The sequence below is a fragment of the Callionymus lyra genome, chromosome 15, assembly GCF_982586985.1.
Source record: "Callionymus lyra chromosome 15, fCalLyr1.hap1.1, whole genome shotgun sequence".
Lineage (NCBI taxonomy): Eukaryota > Metazoa > Chordata > Actinopteri > Syngnathiformes > Callionymidae > Callionymus > Callionymus lyra.
Genome location: NC_141832.1, coordinates 26,016,554 through 26,041,955, shown reverse-complemented (window position 1 = coordinate 26,041,955; position 25,402 = coordinate 26,016,554). Strand labels below are relative to the sequence as shown.

Genomic DNA, 25,402 nt, shown 5'->3' with positions numbered 1-25,402 from the left:
ACCCTTCCGATGTGACTTTTATTCCGATATAAAATACATTAATAAAGCACCTGCGGGTGAGGCAAGGAGATCAAGTTCATTTAGAAGTGGAACACACAAGCAGGAAGAAGCAATAACAGGCTGCTGAAATAAACTGAGCAACAGTGTTTTTGAAAATACATCTCTGAGTTTGTAAATTTCTAAAGTGCTGGAAATTGAATCCAGACAAGTTCTGATTGCAATGAGTCTGGTCGTCACCTAATCACATCAGAACAAGCCAACAGCATGCTGATCAGTGTGATGTTCACACTCTGAACAGAAAAGACATGGAAACATGAGTGCTTCAACTGAAGTGTAAATTGCTGTCAGAGGAGTTGCTTCTTTGGGATAAAGCATCTATACAGTTTTAGAACTGGGACATTTTTACTCGCCGCTATAAAAACTAGATCTTCCCAAGGACATGATCGATTCCCTGATTATTTCTGAGAGATACAATTTGGCTATTGTTGTGAAAAAGAATGCAGAGAATAATGCGTAATCTTCGATAGTTGAGCAGAATACATTTTTTCTTGTAGAATAAACAGACATGGCAGTGCGACAACTTCTTATTTGTCCACACAAGATTTAAGCAAGTGGCGTTTTAAAATCTCCCCATGCGTGGAAGCAACGTGTGAAGCAGTGTGGCTCGTTTCCCTTTCGCACCAACCGCAGCTTCCTGGGATGCTCCGTGTCTTTGGAGCGCATGTGCTGGATGTAAACCTGCAGCAGAGCAAGAGGATGGTCAGACGAGTGACACGCGATGAACCATCAGCCTAAAGAAAAGCTGTTCTTACCTGACAGGCTTTGAGACTCAGCTTGATCTCCACCTGACTTGTCTGAGTACCGACCCACATGTAAACCTAACAAAGGAAGAAAAGAAAAGGTGAGACATCATTATAAGCACAATTTTCAACTGGTTTACAGTGTACAGCAAATATACTCAACAGTTATTGACTGAGCCATTTCTTATCATCTTAAATAGTTATTCATACGGTCTGTGTAGATCAGCCATTCCAATTTCAATTGGAAAACTGAAAACCATCTACAGGATGAGGTCATAATGTTGAGTTTCGCTCGTGCGAGACGACAAAAATTACCTCATTGCCGTTGTCCAGCAACATGATGTCATCATCAGCGAGGTCGTCCTGACAGAAGTCAGAGCATTTCTCAGAAACAGCGAAGTAACCTTTCTCGTTTGAGCACCTGGAGAGAGACTGGTTGAACTCGGAGCCTACTGGCAACCTTTAGCCGGCGAAACACTGACCTGAAGAGCCGAGCGTACTTCATGTAACCTGCATCTTCATCGTACTGCTTCTGAGAGCCTATGCCCACCCAGAAGAAGTTTTCCGGCTCCTCGCCCTCATTTATGACCTTGGAGAGAACAAAGGTCAGTCGTATAGTTTTAAGCTTGGATGCGGAGACGCGCACCTGCTTGCTGTACGTGTCGTCAAACATGCAGTTCATGATGTCCTCAGCCAGTTTTGCTTCATCTGGGTCGCCAGCTCGACCCACCCAGGTGTAGACAATGCCCTGGTTGTCGGTGCTCTCAAATGGAACCTAAAAAGAAAGAATCTTCCAGCACACTCTTGCATTGTTCACTCGCCACGTTAAAATATGCGTTTGTTTGGCTAAATATACATTTATTTCAGTGCGAACACAAAAACTACAAACTTTGAGGATAAAGCAGAACTCAGAGTTGAGGTTGCTGGAGTCTGTTCTGATCTGGATGGTTCTGAGAAGAGATAAGAAAATAAAACAGAAATTATGATTTAGAGTGGGTCAAGAGCACTTAATTAAAAAAATACCAAATTCGAAATTTTAGCTGAAAAAGCTAATGACACCAAGTAAAATGATTCCAAGTGTGTTTATGTCCTCACCTGGTGCACAGAGCACTGCCGTTGGTACGGACGTGATAGAGCGACGGTTGAGCTGAGTCCGTGTTCTGTTTCCTCTTCCCTTTGTGTATAATGAACTTCCTCTTGAAATGGGACAAGAACTTCAAGTTCTCCTGTTGCTGAGTCATCCGGACCACCTAATCATCACCAAGTGTTACCAACTTGAACATTGGTGTAACTTGATAAGCACCGACCTTTAGCTTTCCTGGGAACAGGCTCTCAAACTTCTTCTGTAGGGAGAAGGTGAAGGTCAGCCAGCCCATGTTGGACGCCTGCCGGCCTTGCCAAAAGTACACAACACACTGGAAGTCTTCCTCTGGCCCCTTCTCCTCTTCTTCTCCTCCTCCTTTTCCTCTTCCTCCTTCGCCCCCTTCTCCTTGCTTCTTCTCTTTGTCATCCTCATCCTCCTCATATTCCACCGGCACCCAGTATCTGCAGCAACAGACGTTTGTAACCCTAAATCCAACGATCCGTGATTTCCTTTTTCTCACCTGCAGAGGAAGACGTAACAGTCCTGTGTGAAAAAGTGACCAAACTCCTCCTCTGGCAGGCGAGCAAACTTCTTGCCCTCAAGCACAAATCCTTCCATCCCATCCAAGTCCTCATTCCACTCCTCCATAAGCTGGTCCGCCTGCACAGATGACACACGTCAGCAGTGGTTAACAAACAGCTGTGAGTCTTTCAAACGTTTTTGACCTCAGTGAGGGGCATTGCAGGTTGTCGGGGGAGGAAGAGGGCTGTTAGGTCGGCTTTCATCTGGTCCTTCTGCTCCGCATCTTTCTTCACCTGAGAGCAGACACAGGTTCATTCGTCTTCATGCTTGTTTTATGAGTAACACACATTAGTGTGAGAGATTATTAGCTAAAGTGCCAACCTTGCCCTGCAGATTGTCAGTCTGCTGCACCGTCTCGGCTGCTCTGGTATAGTCGACCTTCAGGACATCGTCCCAGTTCTTAAACTTGGACTTGAACACCTGAGAGAGCAGTACAGAGGCGTTACTGTACGGTTTCCAAACATTTCTGGCTGTGGTTCTGAATCTGACTCTACCTGACACTCTGTTCCCTCCAGGTTTCGAGTGACACTGGCGTGTTTGGGACGGTGTAGCATGGAGCAGATCTCCTGACCCAGTTTTAAGGCGGCTGCCCGCACGAGACGGGGAGACTTTCTCCCAATCCAGATAAAGACGTCAGACCAGCAGTCCAGGATGTAGACGCCCTTTGTGTCCAGCAGAGACTGAACCTGAGGCGAGGTAAATGGAAGTAAGATTATTTGTCTTGTAAAGAATACATTTTCTTTTACACTTAGTTTTAGTCTGGCCTGTGGGCCATTTTTTGCCTAAAAAAAGATTTCTGTGAGCAAATGTTTTATTTGCTGATTACCTTAAAATGCACACAAACCGAAAATTACGACTTATTTTAATGAATTATCAATAATACATACGAGTTAAAAATAAAAACTTGTAAAAAAATTATAACAAATTTACAAAATAAAAAGCCACATTTTTCAAATGTATTACGTTACACTAAATCTGCAATAATTTAATGAATTTAATGCATGTCATTTAGGCTAGAAGAATGCCAACAGTCCCTGTTGAAATCTTTTTTTGAATCCTTGGGTAGATATCATTGTGGTGTGAACATTTCTTATATCTAGTGTAATTGAGATAATATTTAAAAACACTTGCGCAAACATACCAGCCGAAGCTCTGGAAGGGTGTCCAGTTTGATCTTGTGGTCCTTGTGCTCGACAGAGAGTTTATAGTTGATCTGAGGCAACTCCAGATAGCCTAGTCCCAAACCCACCTATGGAAACATTAAAAAAATTGACTCGTCCAGTTGTGTGATTTGCTGTTAACAAGATACAGGTGGTCATTGTTCCGTTTAGATGATGACAATAATGACGATGTTTACAATGATGATGCAGTGTCTAGACATTCACTTTCTCTCCAGTTTTTAAGTAAATGGTGAACAAATGACTTTTTCTGATTTATTTTATGGATATATCATTTGAAACCGTATTGACATCAGCAATAGTCACATGTTATAGGGCCAGCACGTGGCAGTCTCGATCGAGCAGGAGAGCGAGATGAATCCTTTCAGAACATATCAGTATCCATTCCTCTTTGCTGCAACGTTAATTTTCTGACAATAACACTGAAGTAAGTTCTTCCTTTTAGTTAAAGGACAGATCAACACCTCCACAGAAGTAAGATGTGAGTAGGAACGTATGTGACCAGGCCAATTTATAATTTCATACACATAATTAACACAACCTGAAATGACTGACCTTGTAGAGTTTAGGTCTGATTGGAGTAAAAGCATCTGGCACATGTTTTTTTATCTCCTCAGGTTGTCCTCCCATCGACTCCCAGAACTCAGGCGGTTCTTGGTTCTGCATCAGGGTTGTGATCTCGGCTTTTCCCTTTCGCTCATTCTTGTTGATCTTTTCTGCAAATAACCTATCATAAAAGGACATTTAAAAGGTATTTCTGTGTAATTGAAATTGTTTATGGAAATGTGTCCTCAAAGTTTACGTTGTTGCGTTATTCTGACCTTGCTTTAGTCGTGCCACTTAGGGTTGCATTAGCACCTCTCCACACAAAGATTTCTAGTCCCGTGTCCAAGAGGAAGACAAAGCTGCCATGTGCAGAAATTTTTGTATTCAACACTCACAGCACAAATAAATAAAGGAGCATTTGAACAACACACAACATTTTTTTCAACACATTTGTTGTATTTTCTTACCGGGGGTCAAGTGAAGAACCCTTTAATGGTACGGACTCTAGTCGAATGTTTTTCTTCCCATAGACTCTGTACAACCTGTTAATACACAAACATAAGGGAAATCAAATAATTAAGCAAATAGGTATGTGCTCATCTGACAAATAATGACATAAAAGCTTTGCATAAGTGTTACAGAGGCAGCTCCTCAAACATGCAACACTACAGATGTGAGGGACACTGAACATACCTGACTGTGTAATTTGAGTCCTCCACAGTGTAGAATCCACTTGCTGTCCCTCCCTCAATGTAGGAAATTTCATTGTTAAAAACCTGTTGATGAGTCGAACACATCAGTGAAAACGTCACAGATTCATTTCTTAAATGTAAACCTTAAGAAGGTACATACAGCACTAAACTCTTCACTCTCTTCCCCCATCTCCTCCCTTATTGTCCTGCACTCTGCGCCTAGAAGGTTTCTCAGGTTAACTGCGTGAATGGCCGATCCAGCCTTTTTGTCCAGAGTGGCATCCTGACCGATCCAGTAGTAAATCTCCCAATTCAATGCACCGTTTTCATCCAAAAATGTCTGTAGGAACAAAAACTTGCTTTTTACAATGTGACAATATGAATTAATCTGGTCTTGCGTCAGACCTTAAGGATGATGTAGCAGTCGGCCTCGTAGAACTTCCCATGAAACGTCTCTTCAACTTGCATAGGAATAAAGTTTTCTATCTGCCAAACAGTTACTCCAGGAACCTGTTGACAAAGAGGTCAATGAGGCCTAACAATTTTGTTTCAAGTGGTGGTGCATCACTTACAGCTTTCATATAGTCCTAAATTAAATTGCACTTTACCTGTCCAGCATCCTCCATGAAAAACTCAGAGTAATCCAGTTGTGGCTTCTCTAAGCTCTTATCCCAGCGACGAGTCTTCAAGTCTCCATATTTCAGATCCCCATTTTCCTGCTATGAGTAATTTTTAACCATTAACACATTCTCAATGAAGAATGAAAAAAGGACAACCACTATTATGTGGCAAATATATTGCTTTTTAAGATTTTACCTCTAGATTCTTCTTCTCCTGTGCAACATCACTCATCCCCTTTAGAACCTGTTTTGCCTGATCGTCCTGGGAACAGTCCTTCCTTCTCCTGAGTCTCATTTTCCTCGCCAGTGGATCTCTGGGGTTGGAACCTTGGTACAAGAAATTTGCTTTGTTATAATGTCACCAATAGTTTTTGAAAACAATTGCAAATGGATATGAATAATGGAAGATTGGGTACCGAGTTCAATTACATGCTAGAAACCATTGGCTTCTCTCAGTATGTACGAGAACCCACTCACTGCTTTAACCACACCTTAGATCAGGGGTGGGCAAGGTGGTCCTCAAAGGGCCAGGCTGGTCAAGGTTTTTGATTCAACTGATCAAACAGTTTAATCTATGAGGTTTCAGCTGAAACCAGATAATTGACTGATTGCTCTCCTAAGACACCTGATTGGTGAAAAGGTGTACTCTTGATTTGTTGGAACAAAAACCTGCACCCACTGCATTAGATTGCGTACTAGCTTACAGGACTGAAATAAAACACTTAACTATCCAAGTGAATAACTTTTGATTTATTTTAGCTGTTTTAGCACAACAGGGGGATGCATTCCTGCAAGATGTCTGTTTAAAAGTGCCATAATCAAATGCAAGAAAACTGTTTTGTCAGACGTCAGTACAATTTCTAGTGTTAGTGTGGCAAGGGACTCATTGTATATTCATAATTTGACATCGACAACTTTGTTGAGGCATTAGAGACTAGCTACACAACAGGCTCAAGTAAACTGTGGTCGGGGTTCAAATATTTATTTTAACTGAACTTAACTGAACAGACAAAACTGAGGTTCTACTAGTCTGACAATCCCGAACAAATGATAAAATAAAACCCAATAGTTGACTCACTTCTGCTGCTAGCAACAATAATTTGGGGGTTAACTTTGATCATGAGTTGCGTTCAGCTTACACATAAAACAAATATCATAGACAGGCTACTTTAAAACTTACACAAAAAAAAACAAAAAAAACAGAAATGTTCTGATTTGCTGGTACATGTTTTTCCTCTTGTCTTATGAAGTATAGTTTTGTATTTTCTGAAGTTTCTCAAGCTTACAATTTGTCACTTTAAATACATGGAATGGTACAGTGAGGATGCAACCATTTACACTTTATTGTACACACCTCCTCCAGCAGCAGCCACCGTGGCAGGTGATGCTCCGGCCAGTCTCAGCTGGTTCTGCAGGGAAAAGTCTATGTTGTACCACTCTGCTGCTCTGTCGACCGGCTTCGGTGGCATGACCAAGTTAGGGTTCTCACGCACATCAAGAACCTGGAAACAGATATTAAATCGAGCAAGAGATTATCATTGCCCTTTAGTCAATAAAATCGTTTTTTTTATGACCAATTGAATTTTTGGAAACATTGAAGTAGTGATTAATTCTTCAAAATGAAATCATTTTCTTGTCCTGTGATGGGCATTTTCCTAAACATTTAATATAAATAAGTCAATCTGTTGTTTTTATTTTAAAGTTTGACATTTTCTCATTCTTCTAAGAATGCGGTACAAGGATTTGGCGAGGGCATTAAGGTGTTGTGACGAGGAAAGATTTTTAGGATAGATGGCTGATTGCCGGGACAATCCCTGAAGGAAATGTAGAAAGCAGAAGATGGCTGACTGAATGACTGATGACCATCTGTGTTCTATGTTAAAGACGTACCTCCAAGTCAGTCAGGAAATGGATTGCCTCAGGCAATGTCACTAGTCGATTTTTATTCAGCACCAGTTTCTTCAACTTGCCGCACCTAAAATATGTTACATAAAATGTTGTTTGTACAAACCCTGCCAAAACCAAAAAAATATATACTCTATGAAAAAAACATGTCAAAGTATTAAACTCACCTGCAGAGACCTTCAGGGATGAGCTCCAAGTTGTTGTTTGCAGCCATGAACTCAGTGAGGCTAAAAAGTTTGCCAACACCAGGTGGAACACCATCGAAATCCAGTTTGTTTGAGTTAACGTACAGCTTCTTTAGTTTGGACAGCTTACAGATTGCAGACTAGAATATCACAGCAGAGAGATTAATTTAAATTTAAATAAAACAAATTTGATTTTTGTAGTAGATTCTCTTGTTACAGGCAGTGAAGTGAGTTGGTTCCGGCTGAGGTTCAGCGTCTCGAGCTGTATCCACTGATCAATGCAGAGGGACAATTCAGAGATCTGGTTGCCACTTAGGTTGAGTCTCTTCAAACTACCAAGTGAATATAGGCACTCAGGAACCCGGCTCAGGTCGTTACATGATAGGTCGACATCTAAGGAAAGATTAAAAAACTGAAGATGAATTTTCAAATGGATCTACACAAAGTGTTAATGTTGATTACCTGCCAGGTGTGTCAGAGCCTCCAGGCTTGTTGGCATGTTACTCTGTGTCCTCTGGGTGTTTCTTAGGTGAAGTGTTTGCAGAGCCACCATGGCAGGCAGTTGGCTGTTTCAATGTTTATAAATAAACTGTGTTTTTATGATACAACCGGTGAAACAATGGATGGTAATAAAAACATACCGGAGCTGTGCATGCATCAGAGGGTTGTTGTTCAAAATAAGTGTCTGCAGGTGGACCAGACGTCTCATCTGTGGAGGCAGGCTGTCGAGTTTGTTGTCACTCAGATCTAAATACAGCAGGTCAGTCAGGTTGATGAACAGCTGGTTTGGGATGGAATCAATGCCGTTGTGGCTCAAATTTAACACAAGCATGTTTCTGCTGTTCTCCAGGTCCCGAGGGATCTCAGACAGCTGGTTGTAACTCAAATCCTGCAGCAAAGAAAATTGGATTTAGAATGTTCATATTATAGAAACATTTCTATTTACACCCACAAACTAAAGGGCATTTGTGTCACCTACTGTGAAAAATATTTGAATTGTATTTAAATCCTCACTAATTAAAATAAAAGCATCAGTGTGCGATCCAAAGTTTCATTTAATGTCATTTATATTTTAATTTTCTTTTTGCATTGTACCAGTACAGAAAGGTCATCAAGTTGAAAGATGTCATCGGGTACACCAGAGTTTTTTAGGTTGTTGGCTCTTGCTACCACCGCCTGTAGTAACACAATTATAAGAAATATACTTTTCAAAAAGAAATAAACATGATGAACAATATCTTTGCATTTGAAGATTTAAATTGTAGTTACCCGCAAGTTTGGTAAACTGGACAGCTCTCCATGTAATGTTGTCAAACTGTTGTGACTCACTGACAGATGCTCCTGAACATGAAAATGTAGTTTGATTTGTGCAATCAATCGACAAAAACGAATGGAAAAACACTGGCACAAATGAGACATGTTTCTTATCTCCTCATCAAAGGTGACAATGCTAAAACAAAACAGCAGTCTCTGGGGCAACTTCCTGATAAGAAACTAACCTTATTTCATGGAAGGATAATCCTATCAAAGATATGGCGAAGGAACAAAACCGAGCACCCTTTTTATCACATCAAGTCTAACTAATTAAACTATTTATAGGTTACCACTTTTAAGAACAAGTTAAATAAAATACATTTGATGCCCAGTGGTCCTCTAATGTATTTATCATTACAAGATTGTTTGAAATGCAACTATCACTATAAGAAATACATTGTACAAATGTTTACCAGCTTCTGCAGTGAAGCAAGCTCCTCTGGCAGGTAACAGAGCCCTGTCCTGTTCAGTTTTAGCCATCGCAGACTGCTCATACATTTGACATGCTCTGGAAAGTATCCACCCTGTAGATATGAGAAATGGTTGATGAAAGACAGACTTTTTTGGATGTTAATATTTCACATTGTGATCCTTTGCATTTAATTACAAGTTCAGATGGACTTGTATGGCAATACCACATTAGTATTAATAACATCAGTTACTAAAAGTAAATTAAGTTTGACAAAGTAAAGTAGACAGAAATAGGTGCTTGCATTCGTATGGGTTTTATTGATTAGTTATTTACAGAAAAACGTATAGTTAAATAAATAACAATTAAACAAAGAACAATTAACGAACCAGTGTGTCATCAATCAAGTCGACCTGCATGCTACGACCTACACAGCCATGAGTTTCTCCCTAACTTGTCCCTAGTTTCAAAAACAATACATTATCTCACTGGTTATTATGGCCAAGTCCTGTCAGCAATCTTAATGACTCAATTGAAGTAGGTTTTAACATAGATATAATATAGAGTATTGATAGAGTTTAGGGCAATCTGTGACTTCTGCAGAGGAATTTCCATTTCATTACAGTATTACCTTATTTTAGTTATTGTTGTTAGGTAAACATTTTGGGCTTGGCAGCTACGATGCCGTTGGACGTGTATGCCTCCTTTAACCCAAGTCGAGAATTAAATAAAGGGAGTGAGTATTATAAAGTAAAAAACATCGTTTGTTTAGTCATTTTAAACTGGAGTCTACTTGCCAATGTCAAAATGTAACAACTGGCTAACGCCTATAGCTAACGACATAGCATTTCATCGTAAATTTAGAAGTAAATAAATTAGCGGAATAATAAGTTGTTTTGTTGTCGTCGGGCGATATATCTAAATGTAATAACACAACGGAGACTCAAAAACACATACCTTAAAATCGTTTCCGCTGAGGTCCACCCCTCGTATAAAGGGAAGAACTCCAGTGGCAGCCATTTCTGTTTGGTATCAGCTGCTGTGTCTATTTTGGTGACACTGCTGGCTAGGTAGACGACTCTCTTCTTCATCTGTAAACTTGCTAACTCGGTGTTGACACCTATTGGTAGGGAGTGTCAGTACAGTATAAATACAATTACAGCATTCACACACGCTTACGCAATGGCATTTCTAACGCCGCCAGCAACCAGGCAAAGACAATATTAAAGATATTAAAATATTCACCGATCGGCACAACATCGGTACATTTAAAAAAACAAAACACTTAATTCAGGTAAACGTTGTTTACTAGTGGTGGACAACCTTTTTGAGCAAGTGCATTAACTTAAGTAATTGTTGATCTTTTAAGTATATATTATATTGAGTATTGTTTTGATTTTTTAAGCGCTTTGTGACCCTGGTCCAGAAAAGCGCTCTATAAATAGAAATAACTTACTTACTTACTTGTGACAATCAGTGATGTTTTGTTATCACTGGGTGTCAGTGTTGTTGTTGGTATATGTGTGGCCTTGGTAGATCAAGAACAAGTTGTGGTTGTGTTTGATAGAAAAGAAGATAGAAAAGCTTTATTCATCCCCAGAGGGGAAACACACTTTCACAACAGCGCAGTTTAAAAAATAAAGTGCAAGGAAAAAGAAATAATAAAAGAGATAATACAAAATAAAATAAAAACGATCTTAAGAATATACAATTATTTACAAAAATTAGAAATTTAACACTATTAACAAAATAAAATAGAATAAAATAAAATAAAATAGAAATAAAAACGGGAAAAAAATAAATAAATAAAAAACACACAAGAAGAAAAACACACTACGGATTAGCATCAGGATATTTAAAGTAGAGAGTTAAATATCCTGACACCAGTTGGGATGAAGGACCTTCTATAACGCTCCGTCCTACACTGGGGGTGCCTGAGCCTGCCGCTGAAGGAGCTGGCCAGCTCCTCCACGGTCAGGTGCAGTGGGTGAAGAGCGTTGTCCCTGATGGAGGATAGTCTGGAGAGTGTCCTCCTCTCTCCCACCTCCTCCACCGAGTCCAGCGAGTGGCCCAGGACAGAGCCGGCCCTCGTGACCAGCCTGTTCAGTCTCTTCCTGTCCCGGTCCGTGCTGCCTGCTCCCCAGCAGACCACAGCGTAGTGGATAGCAGAGGCTACCACGGAGTCATAAAAGGTCCTTAAAAGTGGTCTGCACACTCCGAAGGACCTCAGTCTCCCCAGGAGGTGGAGGCGACTTCGGCCCTTCTTATACACGGCGTTGATGTGTGTGGACCAGTTCAGTTTATTGTTGAGGTGAACACCCAGGTATTTGAAGCTGTCCACTAGCTCAATGTCCGAGCCCTGGATGCTCACCGGTTGATGTGGTGGGGACTTTTTCCTGAAGTCAATCACCATCTCCCTTGTCTTACCGGTGTTTAAGCAAAGGTAGTTGCTCTCACACCAGTCAACAAAGTCCTTGATGACTGACCTGTACTCCAGCTCGCCCCCCCCAGACACGCAGCCCACAATGGCCGAGTCGTCAGAAAACTTCTGGAGGTGACAGCTGCTGGAGTCATAGGTAAAGTCCGCCGTGTAGAGGGAAAAAAGGAAAGGTGACAGCACTGTCCCTTGAGGCACCCCGGTGCTGCAGATGGTCACCTCAGACCTGCAGTCCTGCAGCCTCACATACTGCGGCCTGTTGGTGAGGTAGTCCATCGTCCATGCTGCCAGCTGTGTCCCAACTCCTGCGTCCTCCATCTTCTTCCTTAGCAGCGCCGGCTGGATGGTGTTGAAAGCACTTGAGAAGTCAAAAAACATGACTCTCACAGTGCTACCGGCGGCTTCCAGATGAGTCAGTGCCCGGTGCTGCAGGTAGATGACGGCGTTGTCCACCCCCATCTGTGGCCTGTAGGCGAACTGCAGCGGATCCAACGCAGAGCTCACCGTCGTGCGTAGCTCGCGGAGTACCAGCCTCTCCAAGGTCTTCATCAGATGGGAGGTCAGGGCGACTGGTCTGAAGTGGCTCGGCTCCTTCGCGTGTACCGCCTTGGGAACCGGAACCACACAGGAGGTCTTCCACTGGACCGGGACCTTCTCCAGTTTGAGGCTCAGGTTGAAGATGTGTGTGACCAACTCACAAAGTTGATCAGCACAGCCCCTGAGCAGTTTGGGGCTGAGTCCATCTGGTCCAGCAGCTTTCCTGATCTTCAGTCGCCATAATTCTCTGCTCACCTGTTCAGATGTAACAGAGAGAGGGGCTGTGGGGGGTTGGGCAGCTGAGGCAGTAGGGCGTGTTGGGGGGGAGAAAGGTGGCTTGGAGGTGAGAACTGTTGGGGGGAGGGGGCTGAAGCAGGGGAAAAACAGCTTTGTGAAGAGTGGGGGGCAGAGATGGAGGGGGGAGGGGGGCCCTGATCAAACCGGTTGAAATACTGGTTAAGTTCTGTGGCCCATCTTTGGTCTCCCCCTGCTGTGGATCTGGCTCCACTCTGGCCATGACCTGAGATGTTCTTCAGGCCTTTCCACACATCCCTTGTGTTGCCCTGCGCCAGTTGCTCCTCCAGTTTCCTCTTGTATTCCTCCTTGGCCATCCTGATCGCCTTCTTGAGCTCTCGCTGGACCTCTTTAAGCTCCTCTCTGCTCCCTGAAGCAAACACCCTCTTCTTCTTGTTCAGCAGAACTTGAAGTTGAGGGGTCACCCATGGCTTGGTGTTGGCAAAGCACCGCACCTTGCGAGTCGGTGTGACGTTGTCCTCACAGAACTTTATGTAATCCGTGGAATGGTCATTGAAGGTGTCGATGTCATCACCATGAGAGAACACACTCCAGTCTGTAGACTCAAAGCAGTCTCTCAGCCTCTCCTTGGCTTCATCATTCATCATCATGATAACAGAGTAAACTGAATAGAGAAGAGATACTGACAAAAACTTTTAATTTCTTAATCTTCTTCTACTTTGTAGCACTTTGAAATTTGTGTTCAAATATAAAGTTCAATATAAATAAAATATATTATTATTATTATAAACAAAACTTCTACCAGAAAGTCACTCACTTAGAAGGATCAAGAAAAACAGAAATAGAAACTTGGTAACTTGGTGTAGTTGTAGTGTGGGGCAATGGCTTGAGGTGCAGGGACGATTACAAACACCAAACCAAATTGGTTAAGTCAGAGAACATGGGACTGGAGGCTAGGTGAGGCTGATGTTCTTTGACTGGTCTGGAAAAGCGCTATATAAATACAATTTACTTACTTACTTACTTCAACAGTGCTTTTAACTTCATCCAGCCTCTCCTGCTGAGGGCGAAACTAGATACCACAACTACCTCAATGTATGGCCATAGTATGTCAGACTAGGTAAGAGTGTGTCTGGAATTGTCCTGAGCAATAGGTTACTGTTTTCTCCCCCTATCTCTTCACAATTTACACCGCATACTTTGCACAAAACTCTCCAATATGCCACACACTAAAGTATTATGATGATACTGCTGTTATGGCATGTGTGAAGGGAGGGGATGATGCAGGGGACAGTGACTTGGTGGCTGCTTTCTCGGACTAAAGCGAGATAAATGGTCTGATCCTTACCGCGTTCAAGACCAAGGAGATGATCATTGACTTTTGCAGTAGTCCCTCTCATCAGCCGGTCACAGTAAATGGACAGGTGATTTACGTGGTCCAGTCATACAAGGATCACAGACTGGCATGTCAACTCAGGCAAATGCGTTGTACAGGAAGGGTCAGAGCAGACTCTTCTTACTGAGGAGGGTGAGGTATTTTGATGTAAGCAGTCAAAAGTTGCACCCTTTTCTATCAGTCTGTTCTAACTAGTGCCGTGTTCTTTGGGGTTGTGTGTTGCGGCGGAGGCATGGCCTCAAGAGACAGTAACTGGCTGGACAAGCTGATCAGGAAATGTGTGTCTGTGATGGTGAAAAGTGTTGACTCTGTGGGAGCAATGCTAGAGAAAAGTATGAAGGCGCTTGTGAAGGGCATTTGGAGTCCATGCACTACAGAACAGATCTCTCCTTCATGCTTGACATTAACTTTTACTTTTTGTTGGCAAATTTTTGAATTATTTATTGACGTCTGTTTATGTATTTATTTGATTGTATTTATTTATTTGATTGTTTTTACATGTATTTATGGATGTTTGTTTGAATGGATGTATTTTTACTATCTATTCATCTACAGCAGGGGTGCTCACACTTTTTCGGTTCGCGAGCTACTTTTATAATTGTCGAGTTCAAAAGATCTACCTTCATCAAATTTGCTCAACGTAAGTAAGAACACACTTTACTCAGATGACTTGCACTGAATGAAGTGAATGGACTGATAATCAGTCATGATGGAAGGATGTGTGGATTTAATCATCTTCATAAAAATACTGACTTACATAAATAACTAGATTCAAATAGTGCAGTCCGTGAGGAGCATATTTACTCATAAGAAGATACTTTTCCTCTGAGAGTAACTTCCAAAAATGTCCATGAGACCTTGTCTTAAGTGTCAGCCTGTGTTAAATCTCATCCTCCACTGCAGACAAGTTCAGACTCATATGTACTAAGAATTGTATTGATTTCCTACTGGTCATTCATTCGAACCCAAATGGTGCACAAAAAATATTCATGTGTAAGAAAAATCAACAAAGAATTCAGACGGGTTCATCCCTTTCCATGCCTCCATTTCAATATGCCGATCATATTTAAATGAAGCACAAGAATTAAATTTCTCCATTTCTGTGATCATGAAAAAACAAAAACAAATGAAAACATGAATTCAAACTAACAGTTTATATTTGTTAATTTAAAACATGTCTGATATGAATCACAGTGTAGCACAAGTGGATTATTTAAAATTTAAAACATCTTCAGATGAAGTTTAACGGGAATACAACTGATAACCAGTAACTTCACATCATCATCGCTTTGTCTGATCGTCTCTCAGAGTCATTATAATTTGTGGCTCACCTGCACCTGTTTAACGTGTTTCAGCGTATTCTTATTATATTCGTGAGATAAAGGTAATTTAATAGTCATCATGTGATGGTGTATTAATAAAAGTATGTTTTAAGGATGTATCCTCGATCACGTGATCACATGAGGAAAACCAGCATTTGTTGCTTTCATTGAACCTGCAGCTTAACTTTGATGGAACTGACGTCATGTTTCTGTGACTCTCGTAGAGAAGACCTGAAGGGATCAAACGCGCATTATTTTGTTCGATATATTATTTAAAAAAAACAAGCTTATATTCTATACCGTTTTTCTGAATTGCGTAAAATGACTGTCGCACGTTTTGCTCTTTTTATTCTCGATACATATGAACTTTGCAGTGCGTTCAGTGGATAAGGCGGGAGCTCTGATTGGCTGCTGTACATGTCAATCAAAGAATTGTACAATTTAATGTGTTTAGATCATTAAACAAAAACATTGTAACTTTCACATTAAAGCTCAGAATATTTAGGATTGTAAACCAATCACCACTTCATTGATGGAAATTGTCTCAAGGTAATGAGTCATTTGCTAGTATTTACTGTATTTTCTTTGAAGACAAACTTTATCAAGACATTGGCAAATAATGAGCAAACACCACAGAGCGGTTCTGGTCCAGACAAAGTGGAGACAACAGCTGATACCTGGCAATTTTATGAAGACATGTAGGAGGTGTTTGAGGAGTAGGCTGAAACTGCAGTGATGGTGCATCCTTTAAGGAGGAGGATCCCACTACAATCCTACAGGTAATGTTACTTGTCACATGCTGCTCATATTCTTTGTCTTTCATCTATGTCTTAATTGTTCTTAACAAAAGATCACTCATAACAATGACATGTATTTTCGTATTTTTCCTAAAATATTACTATAATAATAACATATCTTATTCTGAAGGTCAACTCCTCGGAAGTGTTTACCTACGTCACGACATCAGAGACCGCCCAGTCAGTCAGTCAGTCAGCTGTGCCGTTGGAAAATCCTTAGAGCAGTCGGTCGGCAAAAAAAAGCAAGAATTTGTTTCCAAAATGGACTCAAATGTTCAGAAATATAACGTCCAGTTGTACATTTATGACCTGTCCAGAGGAATGGCGCGCAGCCTCAGTCCTATCATGTTGGGTGAGTGTTGCTCGGCCTCGTGAAAGCCTTTCTACCAACGATGCTCTCGATGAAACATCCTCTTGTTAGAACCCACTTTTAAAAACGACTTTCTTGTCTGAATATACATGATCTTTCTCATCGCGTCTCTCTTTTTCCAAACAGGGAAGCAACTAGACGGCATTTGGTAAGTTATCTTACGACAATCAGTTACAAAGTTCGAGAAAATAACAAGATATGAGTGTCATGACGTGCTCGGCAAAAGGGAAATGTCATAGTACCAAGGTAGTCAAATTAGGATGATTATTATTTTACTAAAATGATACATTTACTTAAATTTTATGGTATAGTAGTCAATATCCTCCGGAAGAGAACTGAAACATTAGAATAACTTGGTATCATAATTCATTTATAGCATCATATCTGACTTATTATTGTCAATGACCTGCACGCAGCAAAGCTTTTAAATACGACGTTTTAATGATCAATTACTCTAAAATTCTACTTTAGAATGTTATATATTTTTGGATAGTAGTCCAGATCAATTGTCAATTGTAACACATTTAAAGTATGGATTTATCACATCTTAAACTTCACATTTTAAATGACCTGAAACCTATTAAAAATTTGGAAATCTTAAACTAAATTAGTTTTTACAATTCATAGGTATGGTGCAATTTAAAAAAATATATAAATAAATGAATAAAAAACATGCATGTTCTTTAACTCTTAACTGTTTTAACTTTTTTGTTAAAACAGTTAAGAGTGTGATGATGATAATAAAAGGTTACAATGCACTGATGCGCTGTTCTAAGTTTGAAAACTGGGAGTTTATTTCTTACATTTGAATGGATTTTGGGGAATTTACGGTGGAGTTAACACTCCAGATTAAAGTGCAGCCCATGACTGGAGGAACTCGAGCGACCAATGGCTTGACCGCAGTACGATGTCAGCTCTGTTGTGTTAAAATGTTGTTAAGTTACAATGACTCGATCAAGTGCTGTTGTGTTAGGAAAGCTAGTTAGAGACACCCTGATCTACCTTATGTAGCTTCTGTTTGGTTAATATTGCACGATGCCTTCTATGTTTGGCTAGATTTTATACTCACAAAATACTGGTTTATTATTCTGAAAGAAAAAAAAAACAAGTGTAAGAAATGTCAAGTGTGGCCTGAGAATGGCGAATAATGAGTGACTGTCACTCTTAAAGCGTGATGCTTGGCAGGTCTGCAAAAATAATGCAACAATATGTTCTTCTTTTTTTTAAATGTAAAACTTTGATAAATCAACCCTGAAACAAATGTGAAGATGGTTTGTTGTGGCTGAATTTACAACACCGTGTGTAATCTCTGACTTGAATGTCAGTAGAAATATATTCCAACTGATCATCAATAGTCGAGATCATTATATTTCTAGTATAATTATAAATGATGACACAGGAGGTCAGCATTGTGCATCAGATGCACCTGTAAACATCACCTCTTCCACAATGTTAAACTATAATATACTTCCTTTCTGCTCTTCTTGATGATACAGGCACACAGCGATAGTGGCATATGGTGATGAGTTCTTCTTTGGAGGAGAGGGAATCTCCAGCTGTCCTCCTGTGAGTGTTACACACTGAAACAACTTTTTTAGATCTATTGTTTTAGACTATTTTAGATCTAAATTAAAAAAATGAACAATACTAGAGACTGAAGAAGCTGCTTCATTATATCTAATTGCTGCATTCACAATCAAAAATCAAAAATGCAACCAAAATATTCAACATTTTGTAATTTGATATCAAATTAAAAATATCACAAAAATAAAACGATAGACGTATGCTCAAGAAATGAAATACCCTTTCTTATTTATGGTTCTTTTTTCATTATTCCTGCCACAAGATATTTATCTATTCTCTTCATAGTTTAGACAAAACTCTTATGACCTGTAACATGGACATGCAGTCTCAGTGCTTTGTAGTTTCTACAATCTTCTTATTAAATCCATTATTATGTCTGGATTATATTCAAAAAAATGTTTACCTCTGTAGGAAATTTACAACTATAAACAAAAACTTTATATTTTTTATATTTAATATTGCAAAAGCTTCGGGTAATAAGTAAATAAGTATGTTTTATTTATAAAGTGCCTTTCACAGACCAGGGTCACAAGGCACTTTAACAACAAAACAATACACATTTAAAAATACATATAAATGTATCAACTTTAAATATCCCCTAACCCCAAGAAAATTAAGAAGAAGCCTGCACAAAAAAATTGGTCAAGATGTTTCTTGAAGGAGTCAGTAGACTCCATTAAACGCAGAAGGAGCGGAGGATTGTTCTAAAGCTTAGGAGCAACAGCCTGGAAGTGTTTTTCTCTTCTCTATTCTGGAAGCGTGTGTGTGTCTGTAACCATCAGCAGATTCTGATCCACAGACCTCAGAGCCCGAGCAAGCCTGACCATGAATAGCTCTGAAAGTTAACATCTGAATTTAAAAATGTATCCTGTAAGAAACTGGCAGCCGATGTAGAGCTATAAGAATTGGGAAATCTGAGTCCTCCCACTGGAGCAGGTCAGAATTCTCACTGCAACATTTTGTACTAACTGCAAGCGAGACAAATCCGTCTTGTTTAAGTTGGTAAGTAAGTAAACTGTTACAATAAGCGATTTTCCTCAGTTGAAGGAAGCAGTTTTTGGTAACTTTTTTTGGCAGTGTTGCACTAGAGACATGTCTTTATCAAGTACAACACCAAGGTTTCCAAGGTTTAGTTTGATAGACTTGGCAGCTGTAGATCTGTCAGCAAAATCATCTTTTATTTTCACTTAAGGACTTTTCGTTAGTTGTAAGCAACTAGCTTCTGACATCATTGCCAGAGAAGCAGCTGGAGCTGTCTGGAGCGGACACTCATCTCACGGACTGGATTGTGGACTACCTCACCAACCGTCCACAGTTTGTGAGGACCCGGGATGGTGTTTCGAAGACTGTACTGTGCAGTGTAGGGGTCCCCCAGGGAACAGTGTTGGCACCGTTCCTCTTTTCACTGTACACTGCAGACTTCCAACACCTTTCTCCCACCAGTCAGCTGCAGAAGTTCTCGGACGACTCCGCCATTGTCGGCCTCATTAAGGACGGGGATGACGGGTCGTACCGGGGAGTTGTCCAGGACTTTGCTGACTGGTGCCTGGAAAACCACCTCCAGATCAACTCCAACAAAACTAAGGAGTTGATTGTGGATTTCCGGCGGTGTCCCTCCATCTCCCCCTCACCACTGAACATCCGGGGACAGGACATTGAGATTGTCACGTCTTACAAGTTACTGGGTGTTCACCTCAACAACCGCCTGGACTGGGTGGATAACACTGCTGCTCTTTATAAAAAAGGGCGGAGTAGACTCTACCTGCTCCGGAGGTTGAGGTCGTTTGGTGTCCGGGGGCCACTCCTGAAGTCATTCTATGACTCAGTGGTGGCCTCTGCCATCTTCAACGGTGTGGTCTGCTGGGGGAGCAGCATGACAGCAAAGGATAGGGCTAAACTGGACAGGCTTATTAAGAAGGCCGGTTACGTCCTAGGGCGCCCCCTGGATCCTGTGGAGGAAGTGACTGGAAGGAGGATACGGAGCAAGCTGGGCTCCATGAGGAGGAACTTGTCTCACCCTCTCCAGCACACACTGAGGGCATTGAGGAGCTCCATCAGTGATAGGATGCTCCATCCTCGGTGTGTGAGGGAGAGGTACCGCAGGTCCTTCCTCCCTACTGCCATCAGACTCCACAATAACAACACAGCCAGATAATTATCTAACTGTACCTTCTTGTTATTTTTGTAAATATGATTAAAAGTGTATATAATATAGTACAGATTTATTTTCTATTCTATTTAGATTTTTTCTTTCTTTTTAATATTTTATTTCTGGGTGTTTTATTTTTCTTCTGGTATACTGCTCTTGCTGTTTGTTAAAAAGAATTTCCTCTTGCGGGACAATAAAGGGATTCTGATTCTGATTCTGAGCTACCAAAACATAGTAACTATGCTCCTTTGTAATATTTAAACTAAAACTAGCATTATAAATCTGTGATTTAAAGGGTGGGACAATGCTTGGCCCTCCAGACAACATAGTGGAGCTCGGCGAGACTGAAGTATCCGAGGAGATATTCATGGATTACCTTTCCTCACTGGGCGAAAGCACATACAGGTTTAGTTTGTGAAATCATTGGTTTTCAGAGAAATCGTATTGGTTACTTTTCATCTTAAATGTCTTCTCAGAGGTGACGCATATCGACTTTTCGAACACAACTGCAACACTTTCACCAACGAGGTGTCTCAGTTCCTTACGGGAAGCTCCATACCGTCCCACATCACAGACCTCCCATCTGAGGTCCTTTCCACGTAAGTCGGTTGAATTATAAAATGAGCGGAGATAAACATGTTTATCCTTTATGCTGCACAATTTAGTTAGTTCACGCAAAATTCAAACTTCAGTCATTTTCTACACACCCTCATATCGATTAAGGGTTCCAGTGTAGACAATAGAGCATAAAACATAGACTTGTTTTTTTGGAACAATTCTTCTCGTCAAGGCTTCAATTCAAGATGAACACTACAGACGAGCAGCATGGAGTAATATGCATGTTTCAAGTGTCTTTTTGGAGAAGGTTTGGCCCTTAAAAATATAAATAAATAAAATGGATATACATTTTTGCCTATAACTTTAAAAAGGAAAAGATTAGTCTGAAAATAATCCCAACCCTTATTCGACATGAGGCGGAGTGAAGTTTAAATTTTGGGTGAACTTAACTTTAATAATATATCTATCTTACCATTTACTTTTCTTAAATGTGAATCTCTCTTTAGCAATAGCTTAAAGGTACATAGCAAAAAATTTGAATTTCATGAAAAAGTTTAATATTTTTTGTTACTCATTTCAGAATGTGAAACCCATATATTATATAGATTCATTACACATAGAGTAAAACATTTAGAACATTTGTTTCTTGAAATTTTGATAATTGTGGCTTATAAATAATGAAAACCCAAAATTCACTGCCTCAGAAAATTATAATATTACATAAGATCAATGAAAAAAATTATATTTTAAACAGAAATGTCATACTTCTGAAAAGTATGTTCATTTCCATGCACTCAATACTTGGTTGGGCCTCCTTTTGCATGAATTACAGCATCAATGCGGCATGGCATGGAAGTGATCAGCGCGTGGCATTGCTCAGGTGTAATGAAAGCCCAGGTTGCTTTGATAGCAGCCTTCAGGTCATCTGCATTGTTGGGTCTGGTGTCTCTCATCTTCCTCTTGACAATACCCCACACATTCTCTATGGGGTTCAGATCAAGTGAGATTGCTGGCCAATCAAGCACAGTAACACCATAGTCCTCGATCCAGCTTTTGGTACCTTTGGCAGTGTGGGCAGGTGCCAAGTCCTGCCTGAAAATGAAATCGGCATCTCCATGAAGCTTGTAAGTAGAAGGAAGCATTAAGTGCTCTAAGATTTCCTGGTAGATGGTTGTGTTGACTGTGCCCTTGAGAAAACACAGTGGACCAACACCAGCAGATGACACGGCTCACCAAATCATTACTGACTGTGGAAACTTCACACTGAACTTCAAGCAACATGGATTCTGTGCCTCTCCACTCTTCCTCCAGACCCTGGGACCTCGGTGATAATTTGGGGAGCCATGTCATCTGCTGGTGTTAGTCCACTGTGTTTTCTCAAGGTACCAAAAGCTGGTTTAATGACTGTGGTGTTACTGTGCTTAAATTGGCCAGCAAACTCGCCTGATCTGAACCCCATAGAGAATGTATGGGGTATTGTCAAGAGGAGATGAGACACCAGACCCAACAATGCAGATGACCTGAAGGCTGCTATCAAAGCAACCTGGGCTTTCATTACACCTGAGCAGTGCCACACGCTGATCACTTCCATGCCACGCCGCATTGATGCTGTAATTCATGCATAAAGAGGCCCAACCAAGTATTGATTACATGGAAATGAACATACTTTTCAGAAGCATGACATTTTTTTATTTAATATCATTTTTTTAATTGATCTTATGTAATATTCTAATTTTCTGAGACATTGAATTTTGGGTTTTCATTATCTATAAGCCACAATTATCAAAATTTCAAGTAATAAATGTTTTACTCTATGTGTAATGAATCTATATAATATATTAATTCATATTCTGAAATGTGTAACAAAAAAATTAAACTTTTTCATGATATTATAATTCTTTTAGGTGTACCTGTAAGTCAAAATCATAGTGCTTTAAAACTCTTTAAAGGAAAAATCGAATGACCTCTTAAAAGATAGTTTTAGACTTTTAATTTCTACTTTGTTTTCCTTAATGCTATTTATAAACAAACTATGTATGAAAAAATAACCATTAAGATTTATCATGTATTTTTACCGCAGTTTATCCTGTTGAATTGAGGCATGTTTTGATTGTAACTATGTTCTTGTGTAAAGCACTGCAAAGGTTATATATAGACCAAGATTTATATATCCTAGTTATCATTATAAGTATTTCGCTTTCAACAATGCAGAAAACATAATAAATGGACATTCAAAACTCAGTGATTTGCTATCGAACTGTATCTTATTTACAATAATGCTCAGGCCTGTAACTACCTGACCTGCTGACAAATATACTATAAAAAATAATGGGTTTGCCGAAACCTGTGCTAGACCTACTAAGTGGGATAATGTGAACAGTCAGGGGATGACAAACGGATATTGAATACATGGATTTCTATTAGACTGAAGCAAAAGAATGACACTTATTTTATCATAACACAAACTGGAATATTTTGCGTATAAGTGTCTTGAAAGTTATCCTTTAAGCTTTTGTAAAGTGATGAATTTACCCTCTGTATGTGTGAGAAGAGTAGATTGTCCCAATTCTACAACTTTTTGGTTGAATTTGGTATGAAATCGTTCCATAATGATTAAGATCAAACCTCTTCTTCTAGACCATTTGGACAAATTTTGCGACCCATTCTGGACTCCATCCACATCGCCCCCCCAGGAGGTAACATCATTAACGGAGGAAGAAATAACTGAAGGAGAATCGGCAGATGCATTGAGTGACTTCAGGTTACATTCATTGTAATCTGTCTGTAAGATGTTTCTGGTGACGATCAGCTGTGAAATCAACGGATAATAATATTTGAACAAGCATACATTGATGTTTATGCAAACCTATATATCATTTAGTAATTATTTATTATGTAAATTAATATGACAAAGTATCTTTTCAACTAGTCTAAAGCTTTTACTCCAATCCCCATAACAATTAAGTATCAGGATAAGTATTCCACTCTTTGATGGACAGTTTCAGCAATGAAAATGTGACATTTCTTCAATTTTCGCAACAACTTGTCTTTTTAAAACGATTTTGGATTAGTTAAATTTTTCTTATTAATTGCCTAACCATTGGCTCTGGTTTAGAACTTTTCCTTGTCTGTATTAAATGACAACTTGCGTTTAAATCTGTCATACACTACAGTGAGTACATTCTTGTTTGAAATCATGAAAAATATGAAGTAAGGTGCTCATATAATAATACTTGAGTGTATTTGAATATTTGATACTATCACGACTTGATAGTTGAATTAATTCTTCCTATTTATAAGCAATGTACTTTTATTTGTGTCTTCATTATTTGTTTTCAAGAACCTGTCCTAACTTCAAAGTTAAATTATTGTTCATTCCATGTACATTTTCCTGAAAGTATAAAATGAACAGTGTATCTAAAATAGTTTCTATTTATAATGATTTGTATTGTTATTTACCAGGCTTCTGGCATGATGAGTGTTTCGCAGTGTATTTTTTTTTTTTTTATGTAATTTTACCTAGTTGCCATATTTTATTATTCTATTTGCTATATGTGCTGCTGTGTTACAGATTTGGTGCTCTAAGATTTCAACTGACCCTAGACCAGTCCTTTAACAGAGTGTGTTTGAATAACACATCTGTGCCTTCAACTCTGCCGCTCATATCACAACCAATGAGACTCTTTAAATGCCTTTTAAGGCATGACGCAGTCAATTTATCAATTTTAAGTTATTTACACGGGGCACTTGATAGAAAACGTATCCTAAATAATCCAGAGCATGAACCACATTGCAGCATTCTCATCTTGAGTTTATGAACCAAGCAGATAAAACCACAAATGTTTTTTAACACAATAACTTCAAAGCAGATTACATCTATTTATTTTTTGACCCCTTCACTGCTTCTAATAAAACTTGGATTTCTTCTGGCCTTCTTCAAGTTTAACTCCTCATCTGACTACTGACATTCAACTATACTAGGCTACCAGTCTTCCTTCTGTTGATGTTTGTTTCCGGTGTTTCCTGTAATCTAACTTTAAAAAAAAAATGTATTGGAACAATTTATTACCCACATTCTTACAACAACATGTTTATCATTGTGATGATTTTGTACCTCGACATAAAGCCATTGACTGCATAACCTGGTTGGGGTTTCATTTGTTGTTCTGGACATTGTGACCTTTTAAGGTTCTAATACTGATCTACATAATATTTAACAATCACCAGATACGTTCACTGTGTTTGAGAATGAATAAATTGTATCAAGTTAGTGTTGTACGTTTACTGACGCAAGAGGGCAGCATTTCTCTTTTATTCCTATTAATACTATCAATAGTTGGCAGTTGCATTTATTTGGGGGGCCACTTAATATACTAGGACTTGTATGAGGGGCCACCAAAAGACAAAAAATGAATAGAATTATTCCTTAATAACTAAATAAATATAATGGAATTATGTATAAAACACTGTAGATTAGGTTTTCAAAGCTGTGATCATGACATTAAAAATAAACTTTTCAACATTTGTTGTGTCACTTTGAAATATATAAAACTTGAAGCGAACTAGTGAATATCTGTGTTTTTACTTCATTTTTCCTTAATTGTTTTAAGGGACAAGATATGTACATTTAAAATATGTTAAGCACATGAAGGTAAACTTCCCAATATGAATGAAAAACTGTT

At 39.5% G+C, this 25,402-nt stretch overlaps 2 protein-coding genes across 3 annotated transcripts; one reads left to right on the top strand and one right to left on the bottom strand.

Annotated features, from left to right (window-relative positions):
* flii (FLII actin remodeling protein) lies at window positions 1–10,392 on the bottom strand. 2 transcript variants are annotated; one of them, XM_087808961.1, is made up of 31 exons: window positions 10,273–10,392; window positions 9,320–9,430; window positions 8,862–8,933; window positions 8,688–8,768; window positions 8,234–8,481; window positions 8,055–8,158; window positions 7,810–7,985; window positions 7,575–7,732; window positions 7,393–7,477; window positions 6,857–7,004; window positions 5,699–5,829; window positions 5,491–5,601; window positions 5,288–5,392; window positions 5,043–5,222; window positions 4,884–4,966; window positions 4,658–4,732; window positions 4,466–4,549; window positions 4,200–4,371; window positions 3,608–3,715; window positions 2,961–3,152; window positions 2,788–2,886; window positions 2,610–2,699; window positions 2,405–2,544; window positions 2,108–2,345; window positions 1,896–2,050; window positions 1,690–1,750; window positions 1,447–1,575; window positions 1,283–1,389; window positions 1,116–1,221; window positions 813–878; window positions 1–738 (listed from the first exon to the last, which is right to left on the bottom strand). In XM_087808961.1, exons 1-31 carry the CDS (start codon window positions 10,333–10,335, stop codon window positions 604–606), a joined length of 3,813 nt encoding a protein of 1,270 aa, XP_087665087.1. In that variant the 5' UTR covers window positions 10,336–10,392; the 3' UTR covers window positions 1–603. The 2 variants fall into 2 exon arrangements, with proteins under 2 accessions (XP_087665087.1, XP_087665088.1); XM_087808962.1 differs by having other exon boundaries at window positions 5,491–5,598.
* A 5,857-nt stretch (window positions 10,393–16,249) lies between these two features.
* desi1a (desumoylating isopeptidase 1a) lies at window positions 16,250–24,990 on the top strand. Its single transcript, XM_087809879.1, has 6 exons — window positions 16,250–16,411; window positions 16,556–16,577; window positions 17,926–17,995; window positions 20,458–20,567; window positions 20,639–20,761; window positions 23,358–24,990. Exons 1-6 carry the CDS (start codon window positions 16,321–16,323, stop codon window positions 23,446–23,448), a joined length of 507 nt encoding a protein of 168 aa, XP_087666005.1. The 5' UTR covers window positions 16,250–16,320; the 3' UTR covers window positions 23,449–24,990.
* The last annotated feature ends 412 nt before the right edge of the window (window positions 24,991–25,402 follow it).